Source organism: Porites lutea, chromosome 2 (genome assembly GCF_958299795.1).
Source record: "Porites lutea chromosome 2, jaPorLute2.1, whole genome shotgun sequence".
In the NCBI taxonomy this organism is placed as follows: domain Eukaryota; kingdom Metazoa; phylum Cnidaria; class Anthozoa; order Scleractinia; family Poritidae; genus Porites; species Porites lutea.
In genome coordinates this window covers 6963439-6988217 of record NC_133202.1, presented here as the reverse complement: position 1 = coordinate 6988217, position 24779 = coordinate 6963439, and the positions used below count along the sequence as shown (strand labels likewise).

The 24779-nt window shown below is 39.6% G+C and overlaps 2 protein-coding genes and 2 long non-coding RNA genes across 4 annotated transcripts; 3 read left to right on the top strand and 1 right to left on the bottom strand.

The window, feature by feature from the left end:
• The first annotated feature begins 97 nt into the window (after positions 1 to 97).
• On the top strand, positions 98 to 16587 carry LOC140925528 (alanine aminotransferase 2-like). The gene is made up of 5 exons (XM_073375470.1): positions 98 to 227; positions 5857 to 5943; positions 11874 to 11982; positions 13608 to 13738; positions 16315 to 16587. The coding sequence occupies exons 1-5, from the start codon at positions 111 to 113 to the stop codon at positions 16585 to 16587; spliced, it is 717 nt and encodes a 238-aa protein (XP_073231571.1). The 5' UTR covers positions 98 to 110.
• On the top strand, positions 6746 to 8737 carry LOC140926548 (uncharacterized). The gene is made up of 2 exons (XR_012164443.1): positions 6746 to 7331; positions 8379 to 8737. It is a non-coding gene; the product is annotated as an uncharacterized lncRNA (long non-coding RNA).
• LOC140926547 (uncharacterized) lies at positions 8577 to 11111 on the bottom strand. Its single transcript, XR_012164442.1, has 2 exons — positions 10902 to 11111; positions 8577 to 9000 (listed from the first exon to the last, which is right to left on the bottom strand). It is a non-coding gene; the product is annotated as an uncharacterized lncRNA (long non-coding RNA).
• A 1117-nt stretch (positions 16588 to 17704) lies between the features above and the next one.
• On the top strand, positions 17705 to 23998 carry LOC140925527 (alanine aminotransferase 2-like). Its single transcript, XM_073375469.1, has 5 exons — positions 17705 to 17761; positions 18671 to 18736; positions 20258 to 20413; positions 21986 to 22098; positions 23381 to 23998. The coding sequence occupies exons 1-5, from the start codon at positions 17705 to 17707 to the stop codon at positions 23517 to 23519; spliced, it is 531 nt and encodes a 176-aa protein (XP_073231570.1). The 3' UTR covers positions 23520 to 23998.
• Positions 23999 to 24779: the final 781 nt, after the last annotated feature.

The window sequence follows — 24779 nt, the reverse complement described above, 5'->3', positions numbered from 1 at the left end:
AAGCTTAGGCAACTACGACACGCTTTCGTTCACAAGCAGGTGTAAATTTCTCAACGGTCCCCTAGGTCAGTCGCACAATTCTTTCCTCTATCTGCTCTTTACGTACCGTAATGGCAGCGGAGGAAATCATTACTGACAAAAGCATCGGCCATGTGTACCAGAACTACGCCACTTCAAGACCGTGGACCGATTTACGGGCCCATGAGATTCGACGAGAACTTCAACAGGTAAGATGGGTGACATCTCAAACTTATTTTAGTCTGAGTTCTTCTATCCAACATGTTCAACATTGCGTGACCAAACCTTTACGTAATCTCTGCCATTTGAAGCCGGCTCATGATGAGACCGTAGTGTTCTTTTTTTTTTTCTAGTTTTTACGGGATAAGGTAGATTGTAAGGCAATGAACTGATTTGCATTGCTGTTTACTGCTAGTTTCTTGCAGTTTAATACACACGCTAACAAATAGATCTTGTCACGGTTTTCGACGCCATCTTAACGAGTATGCAAACGCGTGAGAAATAGACCTTATCACGGTTTTCGACGCCATCTTGACGAGTAGGCAAACGCGTGAGAAATTACAGTGTTTGTATGAGAATCTAATTTCGAATAATTTCCGTAAAACGGCTGTTCTGAACAAAATATCAATTGTAAAGTAAAGCTACAAAGCAAAGGATTCTCCAAAAAAAATTTTCGGCGTACCTGTGCTTAAATTTCTCCAGAGGCTTTCTTTAGATTTTCCATATATTTGTCTGTAATTTTTCCGGGACTTTCTTACAGACAAATGTATAGAAAATTTTAAAAAGTGGTTCTAGGTCTTCTAGTGCATGTAACGCCCTCAAATTTTTTCAAGAGAATCCTTAGGAGTAAAGCTTTAGTTTACAAATCATATTTTTTTCAGAACAGCCGTTTTACGGAAATTATTTGACATTAGATTCTCATACAATCACTGTTATTTCTCACGCGTTTGCCTACTCGTCAAGATGGCGTCGAAAACCGTGACAAGGTCTATTACAGTGTTTGTATGAGAGTCTAATATCGAATAATTGCCGTAAAACGGCTGTTCTGAAAAAAATATATATATATAAATTGTAAACTAAAGCTTCAGTCCTAAGGATTCTACTGAAAAAAACCTGAGGGCGTTCCATGCGCTAGAAGACCTAAAACCACGTTTTTAAATTTCCTATACATTTGTCTGTAAGAAAGTCCCAGGAATCATAACAGACAAATATATGGAAAATCTAAAGCAAGCGTCTGAAGAAACTTAAGCACAGTTGCGGCCCCCAAATTTTTTAGTACAATCCTTTGCTTTGTAGCTTTAGTTTACAATTTATAGTTTTTTTCAGAACAGCCGTTTTATGGAAATTATTCGACATTAGATTCTCATACAAACACTGTAATTGCTCACACGTTGGCCTACTCGTCAAGATGGCGTCGAAAACCTTGACAAGGTCTATTCATAAATTAGGCTTGGATAAATTCTGCCGGCAGAAATCAAACCGGCGGGAGGGGGGGGCACTCCCTCATTTGGCCCATGCGGGTATGTGCCGCTGAACAAGGAGTAGTGTCTCCTGTCTTAAACGGGATAGCGAAATGAGAAGTTTTTGACTTAAACAGGGTCAGGGTTTGCAGGTCTGGCCTGGGCATGGCAGCACACCTCTACCCAAACTTCCCTCAAGCACCCCCCGGGAATTTCAAGCAGAATAAGCGATTTTTGAGGGGAGCATTCTGCTGGCAGAATGAGGCATTTTCCAGCTGAATAAGGGAACATCGGCAGCATCAATGATAATGCATAACAGTAGTAAGATAAATTTAAAACTAAATATTTAAAAACAAATACCGACCTTGTACTTGTGATTATGTAATTTGATTATTTAATAGCTACAATGCCCTCACATTAAAAAGTAAGATGAATTACTATTTTGCTATACAAAATGAATGTCTAATTAGTTTTTAGGGGTTAGGCCCAGACTTGGCCTTCTTTATTTGCGAAAATAAATTAAAAAATTTATTTTCTGATATGGAGCAGAATTCGAGCAGAATAAGGTTGTCTGAGCAGTATTTTAAGCAGAATAAGCAATTTTTACGAGCAAGCTGCCATCAGGCAGAATAAGCCATTTTACAAGCAGAATTTATCGAAGCCTATCATAAATCAGTAAAGTTATTGCAGAAAAGCTTAAGATTCTAAGATAAATTTGAACACCTGTATGAATGGGAACAACTAACAACTGCTAAGCAATCAGTCCACTCATTTCTCCTTTTTACTGACACCTTTCTATCTAAGGTCACAACTCCATGACGACAAACACTGGTCACTTAATTCTATACCGGATAGCTTTTGCGCCAGTGCGAAAATCAATTAGGGCTTCCAACCCATTCACACATTGGGACCAGGCGTCCTCACTGGGGGCAAAAGGCAAACAGCTAAAAAAATCGCCGAATAAAGCGGGCCAAGGGGTAGACTGGGGGCTCGGCTTGCTTCGATCACTGATTCTTTTCCTTCTTTTCCCCGCAATGTGGCGCCAGTGGTCCCAGGCCATTCACACATGAGAACAGTAATTTCAGCTTGGTTTCTATATAATGAAGCAAAGCCAGTTGAGTCGTGCCGATCTTGTAAGTGGACCATTCCTTAAATATTTTTTCAAGCTCCCCCTGATGATATTAGATATTTTTTCTGCCACCCCCGCCCCCTCATGAGAGGTTGCGGACAAAGGTAAAATACCATGACCCTCCCCTCCTCCTTCCTCTCTACCACCACTACCATCACCAACAATCTACCATGTTTGAAATGCTGATGCAAACAACATTTAGGCCTCAGCAGTGAAGTCTTTTTTGAAACTTTAACTGCATAAAATAACCTTGCACAGTAGATTATCTGTTATGGCTTTATTATATAAAATCTGAATGGAAAAAATATAGTGGACAGTAATTAAAAAGCTTTAAGTTTTAAAGCTTTACAAATGAATTATGGTATATTATTTGCAAGACACATCATGGCTACTTTTAAGGTAATAAAATAGTAACTAAAGAAAAACATTAGCATACGTCTACTTCATAGGTCAATTACATGCAGTTAAATCATGAAATGGAATTAAGTAAATGCAGCATTTACTTAATTTCAGTTTATGATTTAACTGCATGTAATTGACCTATGAAGTAAAAGTATCCTATTGTTTTATTGTTTTAGTATTAAAATACCATCGATATCTTCTTTAAGTGGACCTAAAGTTTATTCGTTAAAATACTTCTCTGAACCGGACCGATTATTAAAGTAAGTTTTAGGTGCCCCCCCCCCCCCCCTATACAGAGTCCCAGGAAAAATTACAGACAAATATATGGAAAATCTAAAGCAAGCGTCTGAAGAAACTTAAACACAGGTGCGGCCCAAAATTTTTTAGTACAATCCTTTGCTTTGTAGCTTTAGTTTACAATTTATAGTTTTTTTCAGAACAGCCGTTTTATGGAAATTATTCGACATAATAGATTCTCATACAAACACTGTAATTGCTCACACGTTGGCCTACTCGTCAAGATGGCGTCGAAAACCGTGACAAGGTCTATTCATAAATTAGGCTTGGATAAATTCTGCCGGCAGAAATCAAACCGGCGGGAGGGGGGGGCACTCCCTCATTTGGTCTATGCGGGTATGTGCCGCTTAACAAGGAGTAGTGTCTCCTGTCTTAAACGGGAAAGTGAAATGAGAAGTTTTTGTCTTAAACAGGGTCAGGGTTTGCAGGTCTGGCCTGGGCATGGCAGCACACCTCTACCCAAACTTCCCTCGAACACCCCCCGGGAATTTCAAACAGAATAAGCGATTTTTGAGGGGAGCATTCTGCTGGCAGAATGAGGCATTTTCCAGCTGAATAAGGGAACATCAGCAGCACCAATGATAATGCATAACAGTTGTAAGAAAAGTTAAAACTAAATATTAAAAAACAAATACCGACCTTGTACTTGTGATTATGTAATTTGATTATTTAATAGCTACAATGCGCTCACATTAAAAAGTAAGATGAATTACAATTTTGCTATACAAAATGAATGTCTAATTAGTTTTTAGGGGTTAGGCCCAGACTTGGCCTTCTTAATTTATTTGCGAAAATAAATTTAAAAATTTGTTTTTGGATACGGAGCAGAATTCGAGCAGAATAAGGGTGTCTGAGCAGTATTTTTAGCAGAATAAGCAATTTTTACGAGCAAGCTGCCGTCAGGCAGAATAAGCCTTTTTACAAGCAGAATTTATCGAAGCCTATAATAAATCGGTAAAATTATTGCTTAAAATTCTAAGATAAATTTGAACACCTGTATGAATGGAAACAACTAACAACTGCTAAGCAATCAGTCCACTCATTTCTCCTTTTTACTGAAACCTTTCTATCTAAGGTCACAACTCCATGACGACAAACACTGGTCACTTAATTCTATACCGGATAGCTTTTGCGCCAGTGCGAAAATCATAGGGCTTCTAACCCATTCACACATTGGGACCAGGCGTCCTCACTGGGGGCAAAAGGCAAACAGCTAAAAAAATCGCCGAATAAAGCGGGCCAAGGGGTAGACTGGGGGCTCGGCTTGCTTCGATCACTGATTCTTTTCCTTCTTTTCCCCGCAATGTGGCGCCAGTGGTCCCAGTAGCCATTCACACATGAGAACAGTAATTTCAGCTTGGTTTCTAAAAAATGAAGCGAAGCCAGTTGAGTCATGCCGGTCTTGTAAGTGGACCATTCATAATTTATGGGTTTGAAGGGGGGAGGGGGGGGGGAGGCTAATTGGGGATCTTAATTTTTTTCCTTAAATATTTTGTCAAGCTCCCCCTGATGATATTAGATATTTTTTCTGCCACCACCGCCCCCTCATGAGAGGTTGCGGACAAAGGTAAAATACCATGACCCTCCCCTTTTCCTTCCTCTCTACTACCACTACCATCACCAACAATCTACCATGTTTGAAATGCTGATGCAAACAACATTTAGGCCTCAGTAGTGAAGTCTTTTTTGATACTTTAACTGCATAAAATAACCTTGCACAGTAGATTATCTGTTACGGCTTTATTATATAAAATCTGAATGGAAAAAATATTTATTTAAGTTTTAAAGCTTTACAAATGAATTATGGTATCATTATTATATGCAAGACACATCATGGCTACTTATAAGGTAATAAAATAGTAACTAAAGAAAAACATTAGCATACGTCTACTTCATAGGTCAATTACATGCAGTTAAATCATGAAATGGAAAATTTCAGTTCATGATTTAACTGCATGTAATTGACCTATGAAGTAAAAGTATCCTATTGTTTTACTGTTTTAGTATTAAAATACTATCGATATCTTCTTTGAGTGAACCTAAAGTTTATTCGTTAAAATACTTCTCTGAACCGGACCGATTATTAAAGTAAGTTTTAGGTGCCCCCCCCCCCCCCCCTCATACAGAGTACCAATTGAATTTTGATGGCACCTTTAATGTTTTGGATGAAAATTAATGGTCCCCCTCCAAATCCCCATAGCCCCCCAACCACCCCCCCCCCAGCCCATACATTATGAACGGTCGGTTTCGATGAAAAATGCAGCTGCCAAACAACCAACCTCGTTCCCAGGGTTCCCTCCTACCTATCGCTCTCGCTCCATAGGGATGGGTACGGGAGAATTAACCCAGGGAAAGTACGAAGTTGCCAAACAGCCCCCAAAAATTGGTGTCAAATGACACCCCTCCCTTCCCATAAGGCCTCTTACTCCCGAGGATGTATTATTTTAGGGCAAAGTTATTAGAGGCCACTTACAGATGATGGACAATGATCGGCGAATCCTAACAATCGAGCTTCATAATCAGTCTTATTTTTTTAACCACTTTTTACAGGGTGTAAGTAAACCTTTTAATGAAGTGATAAAACATTTTGGAGATCTACATGTTTTTGGACAGTCCCCAGTTTCCTTTATGAGGCAGGTAAGATCATTTTTAAAACTAAACTAGGTTCTGGTCTTTTCTTGTGACTGTGGATACATTTGTTTGTTTGTTTGCTCACTAACATTTTAAGTTCCTCATTCTTTTATGGTGGTTAACTTTGTAAATTCGTTTTATAAAACCGAGTCAGTTAATAAAACCAAATGTGTTTTTTCTTTCGCCCCGGTTTTGCAGCAGAGTTTCAAAATATAACTGACCATGAGATTTTGTGTAAGTCATACTGAGCATGTACTGCTTGTGTGCTGCATGCTTTTATAAAGAACAAACAGGTAACGTATCTGTCAAACCGAAGCTTCAATGTCCTCCCTGGGGAACCCGGCCCTAGGCAATTGAATTATCCCCCCTGGGGAAATTTTAAAGAAAGGAATTTTTTTTTTAAACGATTACTAATGTGGCTTTCAGGGGGGGGTGATGAACTCGTCAATCGCTCCTATAGGGATCGCGCGGCGGATGATCTTGGCCATCGTGACGTCACGAGAAATTTATCCCGGGAACTTTAAATGGTTTCAGCGAGCGAAATTGTTTCGTGGTTTCAAGAGGTAAAAGTCGAGATGTTGCGATGAAACGACCGAAGGTATGCGTTTATCTATCAATGCTATATAGTAAAATTGCAATATATTCTAGGAAAGAGCATTTCCATCGTAAAAAATCAAGAACTTCCCGAGATCGACCAGATGGTACAACTCATACCGGCGCGTCTTTAGAGACGCATAACTAAAGAGCCCAGTAGAATTTAGTCTCGAGAAAAACAAATGACGTTAATATGGTATAGGTCTTTCAATTAGTGATAGAAGTGAGTCATCTAATAAGTTAACAAAAATGATCAGTGGGATAAAAGTCGCAAACCTCAGGGATGTTTACAAAAATTGCAAAAGTGGCGTGGACAGGTCACGAAACATAGCGTCATGATGTTCATACTAGACTATAAAATTGTGTAAACAATTCAATAAAACTAAACAAATGTAAGAAGCAAGTGTTTTTTTTTTATAGAATATGGGCTATAATCTTCAAGGGTTTTGAAAGAATTTCCTGTTTGAGTCAAACGTATCAAAATGTTAATAAAGCGTATTGAATCAAATCGTCGGGCGATAACCAAGGATATTATTATAGCTTATTGTATTGCAACTTTTCACTATAAATTACGATCATTTTGTCAAAACATTCATTGCTCATGATGGAGATAAGTTCACATTGCCTTTCTCTTTGCTTCTTCGCCCCACAAACAAAGGAAAACATGGTTTTTATCCTGTAAATAGTCAAACAGAATCTATCACTGGGGTAAAGTGCCGTGAGCTAAACTTTTTGATCAACATCAACATTTTTAGGGCTTTATGCAGAGAATCCAGGAGGAGGATCCGTAGAAAGGATGGGTATGTAGCTTTGCCTTAATCGCTTTACAGAGTTAATAGAAAAAAAAACTAGAAAAAGCCAAGAAAACGGACACTTGTAAGCGTTTCAATGGTGTAATATTGAACATGTGTTTCCTCGGGCGTCCGCATCTCAAAAATAAGGAGGAAAAAAACTTCTAAGGATATAAAAAATTGCAGGATTTTCATGCGATGAATATCATCACCCTTCTCACACTTTTACAATATAAAAAGAGACTTTTTTAATGATTCATTTTTTCGGTTTTCCTTTTTGTGTAGTTCAATAAAGACACCAAAGTTCAAGAACGACAATATAGTTCAATAACTACACGAGTTCAGAAAATGACACGAGTATCAATGTATGTTTATTAGGTAATGTCAAGGCAGGGGATCTACTGGGAGCGGGAGTGCAGGGGCATCAGTTTAATTTTCAATCATTGATGCTTTTTAACTTACTTGGACTCCATACTATTGTCAGTTACATCAAGTGACACTGTCCAGTTCCAACAATCTTCGGGGCCTGCTCGTACAGTTTTATCACCCAGCTTGTACAGTTTTATCACCCAGCTGATGTAGCTTTGTGGTAATTTCTCAGTAGGAGTAACTTAGTAAAGACCCAATCGTTCCATGACTATAGATGGTCCATTATAATAGCTCTAAAGCCTCTCTTTAAAATTTGCTGTTGTACTACCCCTGCTAATATATTTCACATAGCCTTGCCTTTTAGCTATTGGTTTAAGATTAGAAATCAGTCTTTGGATTATCCTGATAGGTTGCTTGAAGTTACAAAAATTTATAATTCAAGGGAGGCATATTTTTTTACCATTGCTTTGGGGGGGGGGGGGGGGTGGTGTTTGTGGTTTAACTCACCTATATTAGTGTGAAGTTTAGGGAGTAGGTGAGGAAAACCATTATAATATCTGATTTAAGAGATGCTTAACGAATAATTAGGGATTTTAAGTGATAATATTGCCTTTATTTATTTATTTATTTTGTTTTGAATTTTGTATATATTATAATCTCTTTTTATCTGACTGATTTTATAATTAGGTGCTTCCTTGGTTGGGAATACTCTGTAGATGATGAGAAAACACATGCAGTGTATGATAGAGGAGGTGCTGCTTACTGGATGTCTGTAAAGATCTAGTATAATAGATTCCACTAAAGAGTAGTGTGGTGCGGGAAGTGGAGGATGTTAGATGGAGTGGATTTCGTGGAGCAAGAAGAGACCATACAGGAAACAGGAAATTAGAAGAACCAGTTTCCTTTTATTTTTTATATACTGAACAAATGTGTTTTCTTTCTTGCATAACAGGTCTGACTTAGACTTGTTTACATTTAAAAACTTTGCACATTGACTTTGATTAAAAGAAACAGTTTGTTATCAATAAAATTTTCTTACACTGGTGTTTTTCTTTTACTTCTTCTTTAACTTTTTGGTCTCTTCTAGAATTTGGTTAGCCAAGCAGTCTAGCTGCCCTGCCATTAGTTGCGGTTGGGCAGCTACCCGCTTCGCCTCTGTTACTGTGTTTTTAATTTCTTTTGCTTTTTGTTTTAACCTTTCTTCTTTTCCTTTCAACTCTTTCTCTTCTCTTTCAATTTCCTTTCTCCTCAGCTCAATCTCAGTGGCTGCCAGTCAGCTCCTTACTTCCATTTCTTCTTCCAGGGATAACTGTAAAAATGAGTAACCCACATATAATAATCTGTCTATTATTGTTAACTTATCTTACCCCATCCTCGGAGACCCAGGGGCAGATAGTGGGGGCGAGGGAAAGTCTAAATGGGCGGAAAAATATGGCACAAAGAAAAGTAAAGAACGGCGAGAAGAGCCCCTGGGGACAATGTCTTACAAGACCAGTTCCAAACGGTTGCCGCCGTTCTGAATTCTGATTGGTGCCAGAAAACTTTTGTGTTTTTCTGCCCAATCAGAAGGCAGAACGGCGGCGACCGTTTGGAACTGGTCTGGTAAGACATTGTCCCCAGGGGCTCTTCTCGCCGTTCTTTACTTTTCTTCGTGCCACATTTTTCCGTCTGTTTAGACTTTCCTTTGCCCCCACTATCTGCCCCTGGGTCTCCGAGGATGATCTTACCCCCGTCTTCACGATAATAAAATATGATGAGCTCGTCCTTTAAAACAAAAAGCATCCTATCTCAACAAACTGTTGAAAGCCTTGTTTCATTAGGGAAGGGGAGGGGAGGTGAGGTAGGGTAAACGCAAATAAAAATAGCCATAGGGGAATGGGGCCGGTTTCGGAGAAAAGGCCTGTTTCCATACGTGTTGACGTCATTATTTTACCATTCGGCTGAGCCCTATGTGCCTTTTGTTATTTTAAGATGCCTTTTGCTTTCCCAGAAAACCATGAGATTGGGAGTCTGGTCGTGAGACCATGAGAAAAGTTACAAAATTGTGAGACTCATGGCAGAATTGTGAGAGTTGGCAGGTCTGCCTCATATGACATTTTCTATCGAAACCTGTAACCTGTAAGTAGTAGGAAGAAACTTTGTATTAAGTGGGCACTACAGCATTCTCTGAGATGTCTGCTTAAATTATACAAGTTTCACTGTACATATTTGACTCCATTTGCACTAACTATTGATATGGAACGATATGAAATTGCTTCATGCATAACAGATGTACATGTTTGGAGCTGTATGTAAATCTTATTAATTTGTTTTGCTATTTATGAAAACTTAATGTAAGCTTATAGGTATTACAGAGAAATATCCTTTGCTTCAACAAGATGGTACAACCTTCAAGTGTTAAAAATATACATATATTCCTGGTGTAATTATTATAGATACATAGTGTTGAGGGAAGTCTTTGGTCTACTTTTTCTTAGAACCGAAAAATAATTGACTTACATTGTGCCGGGGTAACCGAGTCGAGGTCATCTGTTTATATCAATATTGAGCGCACTCGAATGGACTGATCATTTTTACTGCTAATTTCCCCCATTAAACATCAAGGGCAATGTTTTCCACTATTGCTGACCTACCCTTCTGCCAAGTTTCGAATTTCCACACCAAACCGATTTTCTAAAACATGCGATGTTTAATATGCGATCATGCAAATTTCTGCGACAAATAACATTGGCTTAAACTGTTGACGAGGTAATTATCAACAGAATATAATACAATTAACTCTCCTTCTCGGAAAGAGCTGTTGCAACTATACTTTCCTTCTAACAGAAACTACTTTAAAGATTACTTACCCCGAAAAGACAGCTTGAATAGGTGGTACTATTGGCATTATTGGAGATAACAGCAAAGTAATGAATACAATTGCATCAGTTCTCGGACTACCTTAGCGGCTACGCTCGCACACTCGAATGGACTGATCATTTTTTCTGCTACTTTATCTCAATTAACTTCAGAGGCAATGCTTTCCAATAGAAGTAACCTACCCTCATGCCAAGTTTCGATGTTCAACACCTCACCGATTTCGAGAAAATGCGATATTACTGTGCGAACATGCAAACTTTTGCGGCACATTATTCCACTCGAGGAAATTGACCGAAACTGTTTACAGCTCTCATACGCGTTATTTTTCGGGTTAATGCACATTTCACTCACCTGCTCGGAAAGAGATGTTGGAACTGCACTATCCTACCGTGACAAAAACCATTTTGGAGCGTCAGTATCCAGGAAAACCAACTTTAAAAGTAGCATTTGGAAATGGTAACGGCGCCATTTTCGAAAACTCCTCGAAGTTGCGCGCTTCTCTCTTCGTGACGTCACGATGGCCAAGATCGTCCGGACAAACAAACTACCAAGTTCACCACCCCCCCCTGTGTGGCTTTAAAATAACGTTTTTGAAGCTAAGTCTAACGACAGTGCAAATTAGCCTGTGTAATCCTTTGCCTTTTAGCCGATCCGCCGTCAAGCTGCAATCTTTCTCTACAAAATCATCCAAACTCGCCCATGTCAGCCATCTGCTATGATTTATCTTTCCTCTTGCAAGCACCGGAGCCCGGAGGATTTGGGGGAATCGCAATCTGGCCGGGGGTTTTAGGTTCGAGTACCAGTCTGCTGGCCAATAGCTAGAATCGCTGGATTTGTTCTTGGTCATCCCGAGTTCAAATCCTCGCGGACCACGCGTGTAAATAGCCAACTGGTTGCCAGTTGGGTGTTTAAGTCTGTTATGTTCTGTTCGGATCATATACTTCTGATTTTTTAATTTGAGTGGACTGCCTGTAAAATAGCTGGATAAGCTGAGTGCACTTTCCACCATAAACAAACCTTTTAATTAAACCGATACAAAAACATCGCAAGAAATCGAGACAAGGGTTCAAAATTTCTCAATTCTTACACACTGTATACATAGGAATCAAATTCCCCTACACCCAAAGTCTATGATTATGCAAATGCTCTCCCTGCGCCCGAAAGGTGAAGAAGTCATATGCATGGGATATGATCCAGGGGATGTAACTGGTTAAAGCTTCAATTTGACCGATACATGACGTGCAGCTGTTTAAAAGATTTTAGTTTTAATTTTGTAAGTCACTTCTTTTGTGACTGATGGACGTTTCTCCTTTTTTTGTCAAGTTTCTCGCATGTCTCCTTTGTCCAAGTCTCCTTGAAGAACCAAGCTACCCACAGGATATAAAGGAAAAAGCTCGAAGGATTCTTGAGGCAACTGAACAGTTTTCAATAGGTGCCACATGTACATTTTTTCAGACTCATAAGATTGCTGCCTTATTTTCAGTATTTTCTCTATTAAACGCTGTCTACCGAAGACACACCGGGATCGGGAGTTCAGCTAGCCGGCGAAAACAGCCGTTTCTCCTTGCTCTTCGCCGCTGGGGACGTTTCGCGCGGAGGAACATCTGCGACTCAGTGATAGAAATTCCATACTGATGACGTAAATCAATGTTTACACAGTATATCCGGTAGTCATGGGTTCCACATCCAAATTTGTTCAGTTTTACTTTTCTCCTGGTCGATTTTACTAAAGTGTTATGTTCATCTGCGAACGAGCTCCAGCAAAACTCAAATGCTTCTTCTAGAGAAGAATATATTCCACCAATTTTGACTGTTTTGTTAGAGATTCATCCTGTTTCCATTTGACCTTCGTGGCCTTTTGTCTTTTGTCTGTCATTCGTAAACAATAGCTAAAACAATAAACTACTCCGTCGACCAATCAGCGCTTCTGACGACGCTTCTGACCGGATTCTGGACAGATTTTACGTCATCAGTATGGAATTTTCAACGCTGAATCGCAGACGTTATTCCTCGTGAAACGTCCTCAGCGGCGAAGAGCGAGGAGAAACGGCTGTTTTCGCAGACTAGAGTTCAGCAGACCCAATTTTTTGAAATCGTAAGCCACGCTAGTAGGCCTTCTTTTGGCTTGTCACGCAATCCTCCCCAACGAACGACGTTTCTTGGAAGGGAACGCAGGACGAAGCCCCAAGAATGTTTGCATGAGAAGCTACCAAGCCGGGGGCGTTCAACCGAGAAAATAACGTGATGGTATACGTCAGTATACATCATGCTAATTTAGTTTTTGTCGTCTGTGACCGTCCGGGCTAGCTACCGTAAAATTCCGAAAATAAGCCCTGGGACTTATATTTTTCAAAGGCCCTTTTTGAGGGGCTTATTTTTGGAGGGGCTTATATTCGGAGGGGCTTATTATCTACGGAGGGAAATTTGCGTCTCAAAATTGATTGGGCTAGCCTTATAGTTGGACCCCGGGGGGGAGTACTGCCATATATGGGCTATATAGGTATGTGCCGCTGTGAAGGGTATGGTTTTCAAGCAGTTTACTCTAGGATAGGGTATATAAATCAGAGCGTTTGGGTCTAGAATAGGGTATCATTTTTCAGAAAACTGATCAGTTGGTTGAAGATTTTACCGAGACTAGGGAAACAGCAACTCTAGGATAGGGGGGATTTGGGGAGTTTACTCTAGTATAGGGTAGCAAAATTCAGCTGAACTAGCTCTGGTATAGGTTAAGGGTTCCAGGGTCCCAGCGGCACATTCCCACCCAGAAATTCCTAAAGTACCCCCCCCCCCGGAGTTGGACGTAAATTTACCGTTTTTGCTTTGTTTTACCTTGTATTTTAGGGCAATTTTCCAATTTCAAGTCCCCAGGGGGCTTATATTTGGAGGGGCGATTTAACGGAGGGTTTTTTACGTTACCGGTTTGGGGGCCTTATATTTGGAGGGGCTTATTTTCGGAATTTTACGGTATTGCACAATCGATGACACTCGTAATATGAGTCATATGTTTTGAAGAGACAATTACCGTAAATTTATTTCTGCATTTTTTTTTAAATGTAGGTTCGTATACAGACACAAGTGGATTAAGAATTGTTCATGAACACGTCGCCCGGTTTATTACCAAAAGAGATGGCTACACCGCTGATCCAGATAGTATCATATTGATAAGTGGAGGAGCAAGCGGAATAAAGGTCCGTAATGCAGTATGTAACCCTTAAGTCATTATTGATTGCTCGTGATTGCTTATATAAGAAGTATCTGCAAGTGCCGTATCATCGAGAAGTGTCAGGGATAGCACAAATTACAACGTTATTTTTACCAAATGAACCTGTGCTGGTATGCAAACTATATGCGAGTCCTTGTTTACATTTTTTGCCTCGTTAGCATAGGCCTATCATTATCTGATGAAGCTCATAAAATGAGATTTTTGAATATTGAAAGAGCGTAACAATTTCTAGACTGCAAAACGGTCGTTTTTTTTTCTCATAATCAGTTACGAAATCGGTAAAGCGTGGCGTAAGAGTCTTACTTGCGCGAAGCCCGCGAGGTGTTTTTAACGTCTCTCCCCAGTCTCGCTCTCTGTTTTCAGCCTCGTTCCAGACCTTTAGTTTGACTGCTGGCGCGTACTTGAATACGCAAAAATACGAACTGTTTTGCAGTCTAAATAATTTCAGTCATCTCTGAAAATTTAGGCCCGATATACCAAATAGTTTCGGAAAAATTCTCTTTGAAAAACCCCAAAATTTCAAAGAATGTATGAGCTCATTAGCGTTTTGCCATCCAGTTATTTTGCAGTTTTTACTTACTGCTATTTTCCCTGTTACTAATTGCAAAGAGCTGACAATAGCACAAACGGCATAAATTAACCGATGCTTTGGGCATTGGGAATTGCGCATTTTGAAGCTATTGTTTGGTGGTCACTCAAGTAAATCTTTGTATTGTTCCATATGCCCAATTACCAATGACCAATTACCAAAGCAACCTTTTTTGATTTAGCTACACCTAATTGCAATAACGTTGTCTTAGAAAAATGACAAAAGGAAAAAGCCAAATAGGAATTTAATAGGCTAATTAAGCCACATTCTTGTGGTAGATTCATTTGCAGCCGTTGCATTTCCCCGCGGGAATTTTTAGTTTTATTGTCTTTCAGCTTTAAAACAATAGCAAATTCCAACAAATACGACGTCCATGCGCGAATTCTGTAAATAAATTCGTTAGGCTTATTAGCCTAATTAATTCCTATTTGGCTTCTTCCTTTTTTTTTTTCATTTTTCTATGACAACGTTTTTGCAATTAGGTGTATATGCGGCTACATCTTCTATAGGTGGTTTTCACGTTACGTCATCACAGCCATGCTGGTGGACGGTAAACTAAAGATCGCTCATTAGCTCGCTTTGTTTGTCCACCAGCATTTTTCATTTTCTCCATTGTTAAAAGTGTCTCCCGAGATTGCATGAAAACCACCTATGGGTTAACTCGTATGCTAATGAGCAAAAATGTAAACAATGACATCACAATGAATCCGCCTATAGCAGTCCTTTGTGGTTATAGTCATGCTGCCAAGTATTGACCACAGGTGCCCCAAGCTCACGAGTGAGAATCGTTGCGTAACAGGAATATTATAAGGGTTTGCATGGGGATTTAAGTGATCGTTATTTAGGGGTCAAACAATGGCAGAACTAAAATTCGCTGGAATCGCCCTGAAACGGCCAAAAATGCTAAGAAACACCTTAAATTTAGACAAGGACACAAGGTAAGAAGTTTAGATGTATCTTTATTACTATTTTTGACTCCTAAATAAAACGACCTCTTAAATCTCCATACAAACCTTTATAATATTTCCGTTACATAACAACGATTCTCACTTGTGAGCTTGGGGTACCTGTGGTATTGACCTGGGTGGAATCAATTCGAAAGTGTTTTTCTGATAGTCTACTGTCCACCCGACTACCGAGTTGGCTCGGGTGCGTATCAGTAATCCTCATATGATAGGATACGCTTTAACACGTCATACTTTGAAAAGGGAGACAATTAAGAGTAAGGGCCTTTTGACAAATATGGAGGCGGGAGACCCCAATATCCACATGCAAATTTTCTAAACAGAACTCCAAACATTTCCTTAAAAAAGAAGTTGAGAGCATTTGATAAACTGAGATCAAAGTATCAGATATTGCCTTAGGTGATCATATTATTGTTTCTCATAACCTGTTCTGTCGATGATGGATGGATGTTGTTTAGAGAAAATTCATGTTGGTCACTCTTCGGACTCAACAGGTTAACTTGCAGTAGTGGCATTCTCGCTTCGAAGACATTCATTAGAGAAATCAACTACAAAAATGACGAACCTAGAGTAAACTCGGGGGAGGGAGGGGGTTCAAGGAGGGAAGAGAGGGGACCTCTACCCAATTCACTTTCGGTTCGTTTGCGCTCTCCAGTCCTGCTGAGCCTTGACTTGCTCGAGAAACTACTGTAAAAAAGGACTGCCACACTTTTTGATCGACTAAGATGTCTACTACCACCGCTTTTTCAAACAATTTCAAGTAGCGTAAAAACTGAGTGGTTGCTTTTTAAATCTCCTCGGCGATGTTTTCGCAGTTTGACCGTTGGCTTCAGGCTAAGGGCGTCTGATTGGTTTATTTTGTTAGCATCTGTGGTTGGCGAAGGAAATTTCTTAATCACTTTTGGTTACTTAATGATATTTACCAGAAATCCGCTCTTATGAAGAAGGTCATGATTAAGTCATGTGATTTCCTGACCTTTCATCCAGATTGCCTTGGACGTGTTATCAACTGGCTGTTTTTGCAGCGACGAGGACAGGGCAGGACTTATGACTCCAATCCCCTGTTTCTTTCACTATCCTACATGGATCAAACGTCTCAACCTGTACCAGATTCCTTACTACTTGGATGAAGATAACGACTGGGCTTTAGATATCCGCGAACTGGAAAGAGCGTTAAATGAGTCGAGATCGCGCGGGAATTGCGAAGCTATTTTAAAAATTAAGTGCAGTACTAAATCAGTAATCGGCTTGGACACATAAGCCTCTGTGCAGAAATCTCCTTTTCCTTGTGATCGCAAGATGCTTGCTTTTTAAACAGCACTGACTGATTGTCAGTGTCAGTGATCAAACGTATCTGGTCCAATTAAGTACCCTTTCATATACCAGTCCTGAAGCCTCAAAAAGGTACCCCTTTCTGGCGGAGCCTCCCCGTTGAAGCCATTATAGAGAGTACGCCCGGGATTAAAACTAATTGTCGTACTGCTGTATATGCATCTTTTCTTTATAGGCCAGGTCTTAAGCTACGACAATATCAAGGAAGTGATCAAGTTTTGCGCTCGAGAAAAACTGGTTTTATTTGCTGATGAGGTGTACCAAGAAACAATGTTTACTAACCAGGTCCAGTTTCACTCGTGCAAGAAGGTTCTGAGAGACCTGGGTCCCGAATACAACAAGTTCCAATTGATGTCGATAAATTCTGCCTCGAAAGGGTTTTATGGCGAGTAAGTCTTGATCTGACAAGTAATTGCTTTTGTATGATATAACGATCAACAGAGGGAAAGCATAAGTCACAAAAACAACAACAACAACAACAAGCCTGTATTCATGAAATGGCGGAGATTTTATCACTACACAAAAAGTTTTTATCATTTCTGACACCCATGGCCAGTAGCGCCCGCGAAATAATATGGAATGTATTAAAATGAGACATTTATTGCAAGAAGTATATTTATAATTGGTTTTGTCTTAATTTTCTGAAATGCAGGATCAGTGAAAGAATATGCTATGTGGCCTGGTTTAAACAAAAAACAAACAAACAAAAACGAAAAACATTCAAAAAAAATACAAAGTATACTCTAACCAAATTAAACAATGACAATGGAGTTTGATGATCGGATCCATTGAACCCTGCTAACAGAAGGGCATAGCTGACCGAAGCCTGGGTGAGAAACGTTTGTTGTAATTATTATTTGTTTTTAATTTGGATGCTGGTCTTTTTTAGGTGTGGTTTGAGGGGTGCTTACATAGAGCTTGTAGGATTTAGCAAAGAGGTTTTTTTTCCAAGTTAGGAGTTATTGTTCCCCGCCATGCAATGTACCGTCATCTATTGCGCAGGTATTTTAACAATTAAAGTCGTTAAAACATGATTTATAAAACGATGTTGATTGAGGAGCTGGGACTTGAACTCTTTCGAAAAACCAGTCCTGTGGGATTTGTATCTTTTTTATGTAAAGATTTTTTCGTTCCAATAAATTTACCTGCGACATAGTTAATTGATTGGAATGTTTATGAAACCCGTCAGACTCCTTTGTTATATGTTTTTGTGGACCTGAAAGTGCACAACGTTCAAAAATATTCCTATCATTTTTATTGTATTGACCAATAAAAACGTTGCATTAATTTATTCCGTAACAATTTGCCAACAGAAAACAAAGGATTGTGCACTTTCAGGGTGCTTCCAACATAAACTGCGGCACTGTTGTTTTTATCATTGATGTTTGCCGCTTTTCATAACCAGTCTCCTCTAATAACTATGCCTGCAATCAGGGACAAATTATTAATAAGTAGTTGACACACTTGTCTAAAACGCGCGCTTTTATCAACAATTTTTTTCAACTCTGTTTAAAAGACGTAAATCCTTCCACCCCTGAATCAATGAGGTTTTGTAGTTGAAAAAAGATTTGTGTCTACATGTTTAAAACACAACAATAGGGAACTTAAGCAAAGACGTTTTTGAGCGACGTACGTCAACCGGAGGTCAGGCCTTTTCCCATTTAACATGCCTTAACGCTATTAAAATTGTACTGCTAAGTGTCCTTTCTCTTGTAGAGAAGATTTGCCGAAAAGTTGGGTAAAGCTACTGCCCAAGGCTACTGCCTAAGGATGCAAAAAGCCCACTTCCGGTTAATGTGCGTCACTCAAAAACGTCTTTGCTTAAGTCCCCTGATGACTTTGGGGGAGCGGGGGGTACAAAGGGGGAGGGGATAGAGATATACGGAAGTGTCTCAATCGGCTTTTGTTCCCGGCCTCAGTGTAGTTGCTGGCCACGTGAGTGATAACTCTTTAGATTGTCTTAACTGATTATAAATGTGTTTTTCCAGCTGACCTTTTTTGTCATCTGTAGGCTGCTGTTAGTGCAATTTGTAATCCCCCTCAGCCTGGTGACGAGTCGTACGAGACGTTTATTAAGGTAAGTACAGTCAAACCTCTCTTTACAGGTACCCGCTATATACGGACACCTCGTTATTACGGACAGTTTGCTTTGTCCCTGGGGAAAGAAAGCCCTTAATTTTCTCTCAATTCAACCCGCTTAATACGAACACCCCGTTAATGCAGACACTCTCTATGGCCCCCTCAGTGGCCATATTAACGGGGTTTCACTGTATAATGCCGTGCGTGTCTAATCTAGAGGGACTGGACCTAGATCCGGGACTGAAGAGTATTACCCCGGGGAGCGTTCTTCCTAGTGATAGAAATGTGCCGCTGGATGGGGTCGCCGCTAATTTTCCCAACTGGATTGACTATAATGGGGCACATTTTTAAATGAGGTACTAGAATGGGGTCGCACATTTTCAGGATTTTGGGGTTAAGAAAATTATTTGTATCCAGGAATTTAAAAAAGGTGTGAATTAATTTTAGAATGACTGGCTATGAAATACATTTGCGCAAACGCCCGAGGCTTAACAAAGACTTAGAGTATTTTTACATGGAGTTGAGGGATCCCAGCTTGGTGAGGTAACCCGCTTAGGTGTTGTAACCCGCCTTTCCATATAATCTCTCATATGGTTACCCCTGCCACCTATTATGTAAACGTGATCAAATTAAAATGAGTCAGATTATATGGGCAGGTGGGTTACCCCACCTGAGCGGGGAACCTCACCCACCTGGGTTCCCCCACTTCCATGTAAACAGGCCCTAAAATAGAGTCAATATTTGACCACCAAAAAGACTCGGACATGACGAAATTGGTTGCTCAAATGTTGTTCTTGATGGTCTGGGGGGTGAGTAGGATAAACGAATCTGTGGAGATCGGAATCCACGGGTTGAATATTTAATTCAAGGGCAGTGTGTGTCAAAACCGTTCACGTGCCATCGAGGTTAACAGACTGGATAATAATTATTTGAAAGAAGATCATCGCAATTATAGACGTAACTTTTTGGTCACCGGGCGGTATCGCAGAGGTCAAGGTTTCGAATCCTGTACAAGCCTAAATTTTTTCAGGCTTTCTTTTCGCAACTGCAAAAATTGCGTCTATAACTGCGATGGTCTTCTTTCGTACAATTCTTCACCCCGCAGTTCTCATAAATGATTTTCGTGTATTCATAACTCCATCATCATCCTTTCGCGGGTTTAATACGAACCAATTCAACGACCTGCTCCCAGTTGGCTTGTTAGCTCAATTGGTAAGAGCGCTGCACCGGTATCACAGAGGCCAAGGGTCTGAATCCCGTAAGAGCCTGAATTTTTTCTGGCTTTCTGTTCGCAACTGCCAAAGTTGCGGCTATAACTGCGATGATCTTCCTTCATATAAATCTTCACCCCGCAGTTGTCATATATGATTTTCATATATTAATATAACTTCATCAGACTGGATAAGTTTGAAAAAACGTCAGCACATGCCCGCTAAGTGGCAGCTTTAGACTCAGTTTTTAAGATTTAATTTATTTCTTAAACGTCTATCTTAGAAAGAAAATGTTGATTTTTCCGCAGGAGAAAATGGCCATATTGGATTCTTATCAGTTAAAAGCCAAGATAACAACAAAGATGCTGAATTCTCTTAAAGACGTCTCCTGTAATCCTGTTACTGGTTCATTGTATGCATTTCCCAAAGTTATTCTTCCACAAAAAGCCGTCGAAGAGGCTAAGGTGAGGCGTAGTTCCTCGAAACCAATAGACCTTTTGCGATACGGCGGCCATATTGAATTTATTAGATTTAAGGCGTATAATGGGATGCCCAGGGAGCACCCGCTCAGTATTTATTTTCGGGCAAAAAGAGAACTTCACTGTATATTTCTCGGGAAAAAGGCGATCATTATTACATCCAAACAAGACAACGATCTTTTTTTCCCATTACAATCTTTTTCTAGGAAACCTTAAAGAAAAATTGGCCCGAAAAGCGCGCGTAAATACTGAGCGAGTATATCGGATCGTGCTCATGCCCCCTGGACATCTCATAATACTCCTTAAATCTTAGTAATTCAATATGGCCGCTGTATCGGTAAAAAGGTTTATAGAGAGCTTAGGCAGTGTTCACGCTATATTGGATAGCGTTTCGTCTCGACGCGAAAATCTATCAGGTATAGCATAAACAGCAACTGCCTGGGACCTGAACAAGTAGCTCACACACATCAAACATCGTACCTGAGCGGTTGGCCGAGAGCCAGCTTGGTGAGCTTAGTCCCAATTCTCACTCCTGAATATTTATTTCGTCGCAGTGGGTTCCAGTCCTCGCCACTACGTATTCACTTCCTCGACGAACCGAAAAAGTGTAAGGGCCAGAACCTATTCGACATATGACGCTCTACACTATTCGAGATTGGCGCGGCGTAGCTTCGCTCCGTCACAGAAATTGCGTCGAAATCGACAATCTTGTGTGTGAACAGAAACCCTATCTGGTACGGTTTTCGCGCCTGCGCAAAAGCTATCTGGTATAATGTGAACAAAGCCTTAAGCAACGACCACGTGACGGCATCGAGAACGGCAAAAAAAAACTCTGAACTATATAAACAACTTCGCACGTGCATCACGCTTTTTGGTACATTTCTTTGCCGTCATTGCACGACAACGACGTGAAGGTGCCTAATTTCACGATTTGTTTTGAACACAAGACAACGACTTTCTTTTTCTTAATTCCTGAACTTTGATACAGTCTTTTAGAATTCAACTCCAGAAAAATTAGCCAATGTTTGACGTAATATATCAAACATGAGATGCAGTGTTTCATCACCAGATGAAACACCGAGAAGAGAGTTGAAAATACGACGCGCAGCGGAGTATTTTTGACGAACTTCGAGGTGTTTCATCTGGTGATGAAACACTGTGTCGAATGTTTGATATTTCTTCTCAAACAAAATCATTTTTGAAGGAGAAATTAAGGATGCAAATACTAAGCAGTGTTTCATCCGATTTCCAAACACTCATTAAACATTAATTTCCTTTGTATTTTCTTAATGAATTATTAATGAGTTTGAGAAGAACTGAACAAGATTAAATAACGTGATAAAGTTTGAAGCAGCGCGAATTCACTTTTTCAGTGACGAAGCCGTCGCCGTCGTTGACGCTTAAGCTCCCTCCCCATAAATATAGATTCCCTTGTGCTTTATTCAAAAGCCCGCAACGGAAATGTGCAACCTCATTCCCAGGGTCTTCTCCAACCCGCAGGGACGGGTAGGAGAGGACCTTACGAACGAGGTTAGGAAATGCGTTCATCTTTTTCAGCTTAAGAATTGTGCACCTGACGAATTCTACTGCTGGCAAATGTTAGAAGCGACTGGTATAAGCCCTGTACCGGGAAATTCGTTCGGACAAAAAGAAGGAACATATCATTTTAGGTCAGAGCTAAGTTATTATTCGTGTCGCTGTCTTAATTATTTTATATACTTGTTTCTCTTGTTGGGTGATGGGGGAAGTCGCGGTGCTAATCGGCTGGGACGGAGTAATTGGCCTCTGAAGTTGAACAAGAGACTGGCTCACCAGGAGGAGACTGTTTTGGGAGACAACTTTTTGGCACCTATGCTGGGTTGTTCAAACCTGGGTGAAGAAAACCCAAGGCTATTGCGAAATTTGAATTCAAACATGAAAGCGTAAAAAACCAATTCAGATTAATTCTTTTTGTCTGCAATTTGATGATAAGATACTTTCAAAGGGATAGGGAAATTATCCAAGAAAACACTTTTGAACAAAAGAAAAAAAACGGGTTAGAATTATACCCCCGGTTAGAGCTAATCCATCTTTTTAGCTGTAGGTTTTTTTCCCATTGCAGACCACGTGATTTTACCCTAGAGAACTGTTTCTTTCAAATGACGTCCTATGAATGTGCATGCACGTGCATATGCGTTCATAACTAATGAAAACACAAAAGGCAAATTCCCCTGAGAACATCACGATGTCTGAATTGGATAAAAACAACTGACAAGCTAAAACGTCTATAGGGCCCTGTCCTGGGGTAAATTTAATAAAACTTTTACACTTGTAATTTATAAGTGTAGTCATTGTTTAAGAGTCTGAAAACGATAGCTACACTTGTAAATTACACTTGTAAAAGTTTTATAAAATTGACCCCTGCGGAACTTCAAAATAGCCAAAAACCGAGGCGATCGAATGTCCTCAAACAGTCCCATATTGCTATTCGGTACAACTTCCGACCCAGCCTCGCTCGTAACCTCCAAAGGTTAATTCTTAAGGTGACTCGAACCAGTATTTTTTTAGGTACACCTTCCATCTTTGGTCTCTTAGACTAAAACAAATTTATCTTTATTGCAAACCATTATAACTCATGTATTACACATGTTGAAAACTTTTAGTTGTTTTCAATAGCTCCTGTATAGAGTGTTTTCACTCACGTGGCCAGCCTCCATGCAAATTTATTGGAACAAAAGAAAGCGTTTGCATGAGAAAAGAATTCAACTTCCACAGGATTGTCTTGGTACACCAACATGGCCGCCGTTTCATTGTTTTGGAACACCAATATGGCCGCCGTGACGTCATGTGAAAAACTCTATCTTTTATTTAAAAAGTGAAATAAACCTGACTTTAATTACTTTTTGGAAAAGCAAAATTATTATAAATCAGGATATATAATGTTTGAAAGTCTTTATTTTTTCTTTGCCGCAGGTTAACCATCTTGCCATCTGAGGAAAAGGTAGTTTCCATGTTCGACAGAATGAGCAAGTTTCATGAAGAATTCATGCAAAAATACAGAAATGACAAGGATAATCAACACTACTTTAGCAAATATAATTCCGCTTGTTAATTCCTGGGCTCCATGCAACCGTTGCAGCCGGTATACCTTTACTCATAGTTAAGAAAGTGGAATGGTTCTGCAACCGTGCACAGCGTTCAATAGCATTCCTATCATTTTGAACTTACTAAGTAATAGAAACTTTTACATCGCATTGATTTATTCAGTCACTATTTGTGAGCCATAAGCAAAGGATTGTGCAAGTCGGGGAGCTTCCAACATAAACTGCAGCACCGTTTTTTTCATCTTTGATATTTACCGCCTTTCATAACCAGTCTCCTCTACTAAATATACTGAAAGGGATATTTTTATTTATATTTTTATAATTCCAGTTTTTAGCTATTAATAGTAGTTTAATTGGCTATTGTTCGTGACGAGAAATTGCACTTTGGGTGAGGTTAATCTTTGGTCAAACAAGCAAATCAATGTAGTGAGTTTCACAATGCCCAAATAGACCTTTTTACCGATACGGCGGCCATATTGAATTAATTCGATTTAAGGAGTATTATAGGATGCCCAGGGAAGATTATCACGTTTCGTTTGTATTTTCGAGCGCTTTTCGGGACATTTTTGTTAAATTTTTCTTAGAATAAGATTCTAATGGGAAAAAAGATCCTTGTGCCGGGTTTGGATGTAATAATGATCGCCTTTTTCTAGTTTAGTATTAGAAATATGGTCTTTCACTGTATATCTCTGGGGAAAAAAGCGATCATTATTACATCAAAACACGGCAGAAGGATTTTTTTTCCCATTACAATCTTGTTTTAAGAAAACTTTAAGAAAAAAATGTCCCAAAAAGCGCTCGAAAATACAAACGAAATGTGCTCGTGCCCCTGGGCATCCTATAATACTCCTTAAATCGAATTAATTCAATATGGCCGCCGTATCGGTAAAAAGGTCTATTGCCATAGGACCAATCGCCAAAGTAACCTCCATTGAATAAGACTTATTTATATCATTCTTGTTTTTAGTCATTTGCGGGAAAATTCTCGGGTTGGGTTATTACAGTACAGGACGACGAACTGTCCTATTGATTTTTCACCAGCCTTTAGGCAGAGTTTCTAACTAAAAAATATATATAAGTACAGCTTCAGTTATAATGTAGTTCCAATTTAATCAAACGTTTTAGATATAGGCAATAAACACTAGCAAACGTTGTGACTTTTTTGCGACGTCACACGTAGTATTTTCTCTATCTTTTGACCTTTTGACTTGTATTAATTTTTTACTTTATATCGGGGCTCAACTGAATGTTACAGCTCTTGTACTTAC

Bases quoted from the DNA above. Each gene is read 5' to 3' on its own strand.
- LOC140925528 (XM_073375470.1), top strand. From the start codon at position 111: ATGGCAGCGGAGGAAATCATTACTGACAAAAGCATCGGCCATGTGTAC. The intron at 228-5,856 runs GTAAGATGGGTG...CACTTTTTACAG, and splicing joins TTCGACGAGAACTTCAACAG to GGTGTAAGTAAACCTTTTAA. The intron at 13,739-16,314 runs GTCCGTAATGCA...CCTTTCATCCAG, and splicing joins GAGGAGCAAGCGGAATAAAG to ATTGCCTTGGACGTGTTATC.
- LOC140925527 (XM_073375469.1), top strand. From the start codon at position 17,705: ATGTTGATTGAGGAGCTGGGACTTGAACTCTTTCGAAAAACCAGTCCT. The intron at 18,737-20,257 runs GTAAGTACAGTC...ATTTTTCCGCAG, and splicing joins CGTACGAGACGTTTATTAAG to GAGAAAATGGCCATATTGGA. The intron at 22,099-23,380 runs GTCAGAGCTAAG...TCTTTGCCGCAG, and splicing joins GAAGGAACATATCATTTTAG to GTTAACCATCTTGCCATCTG.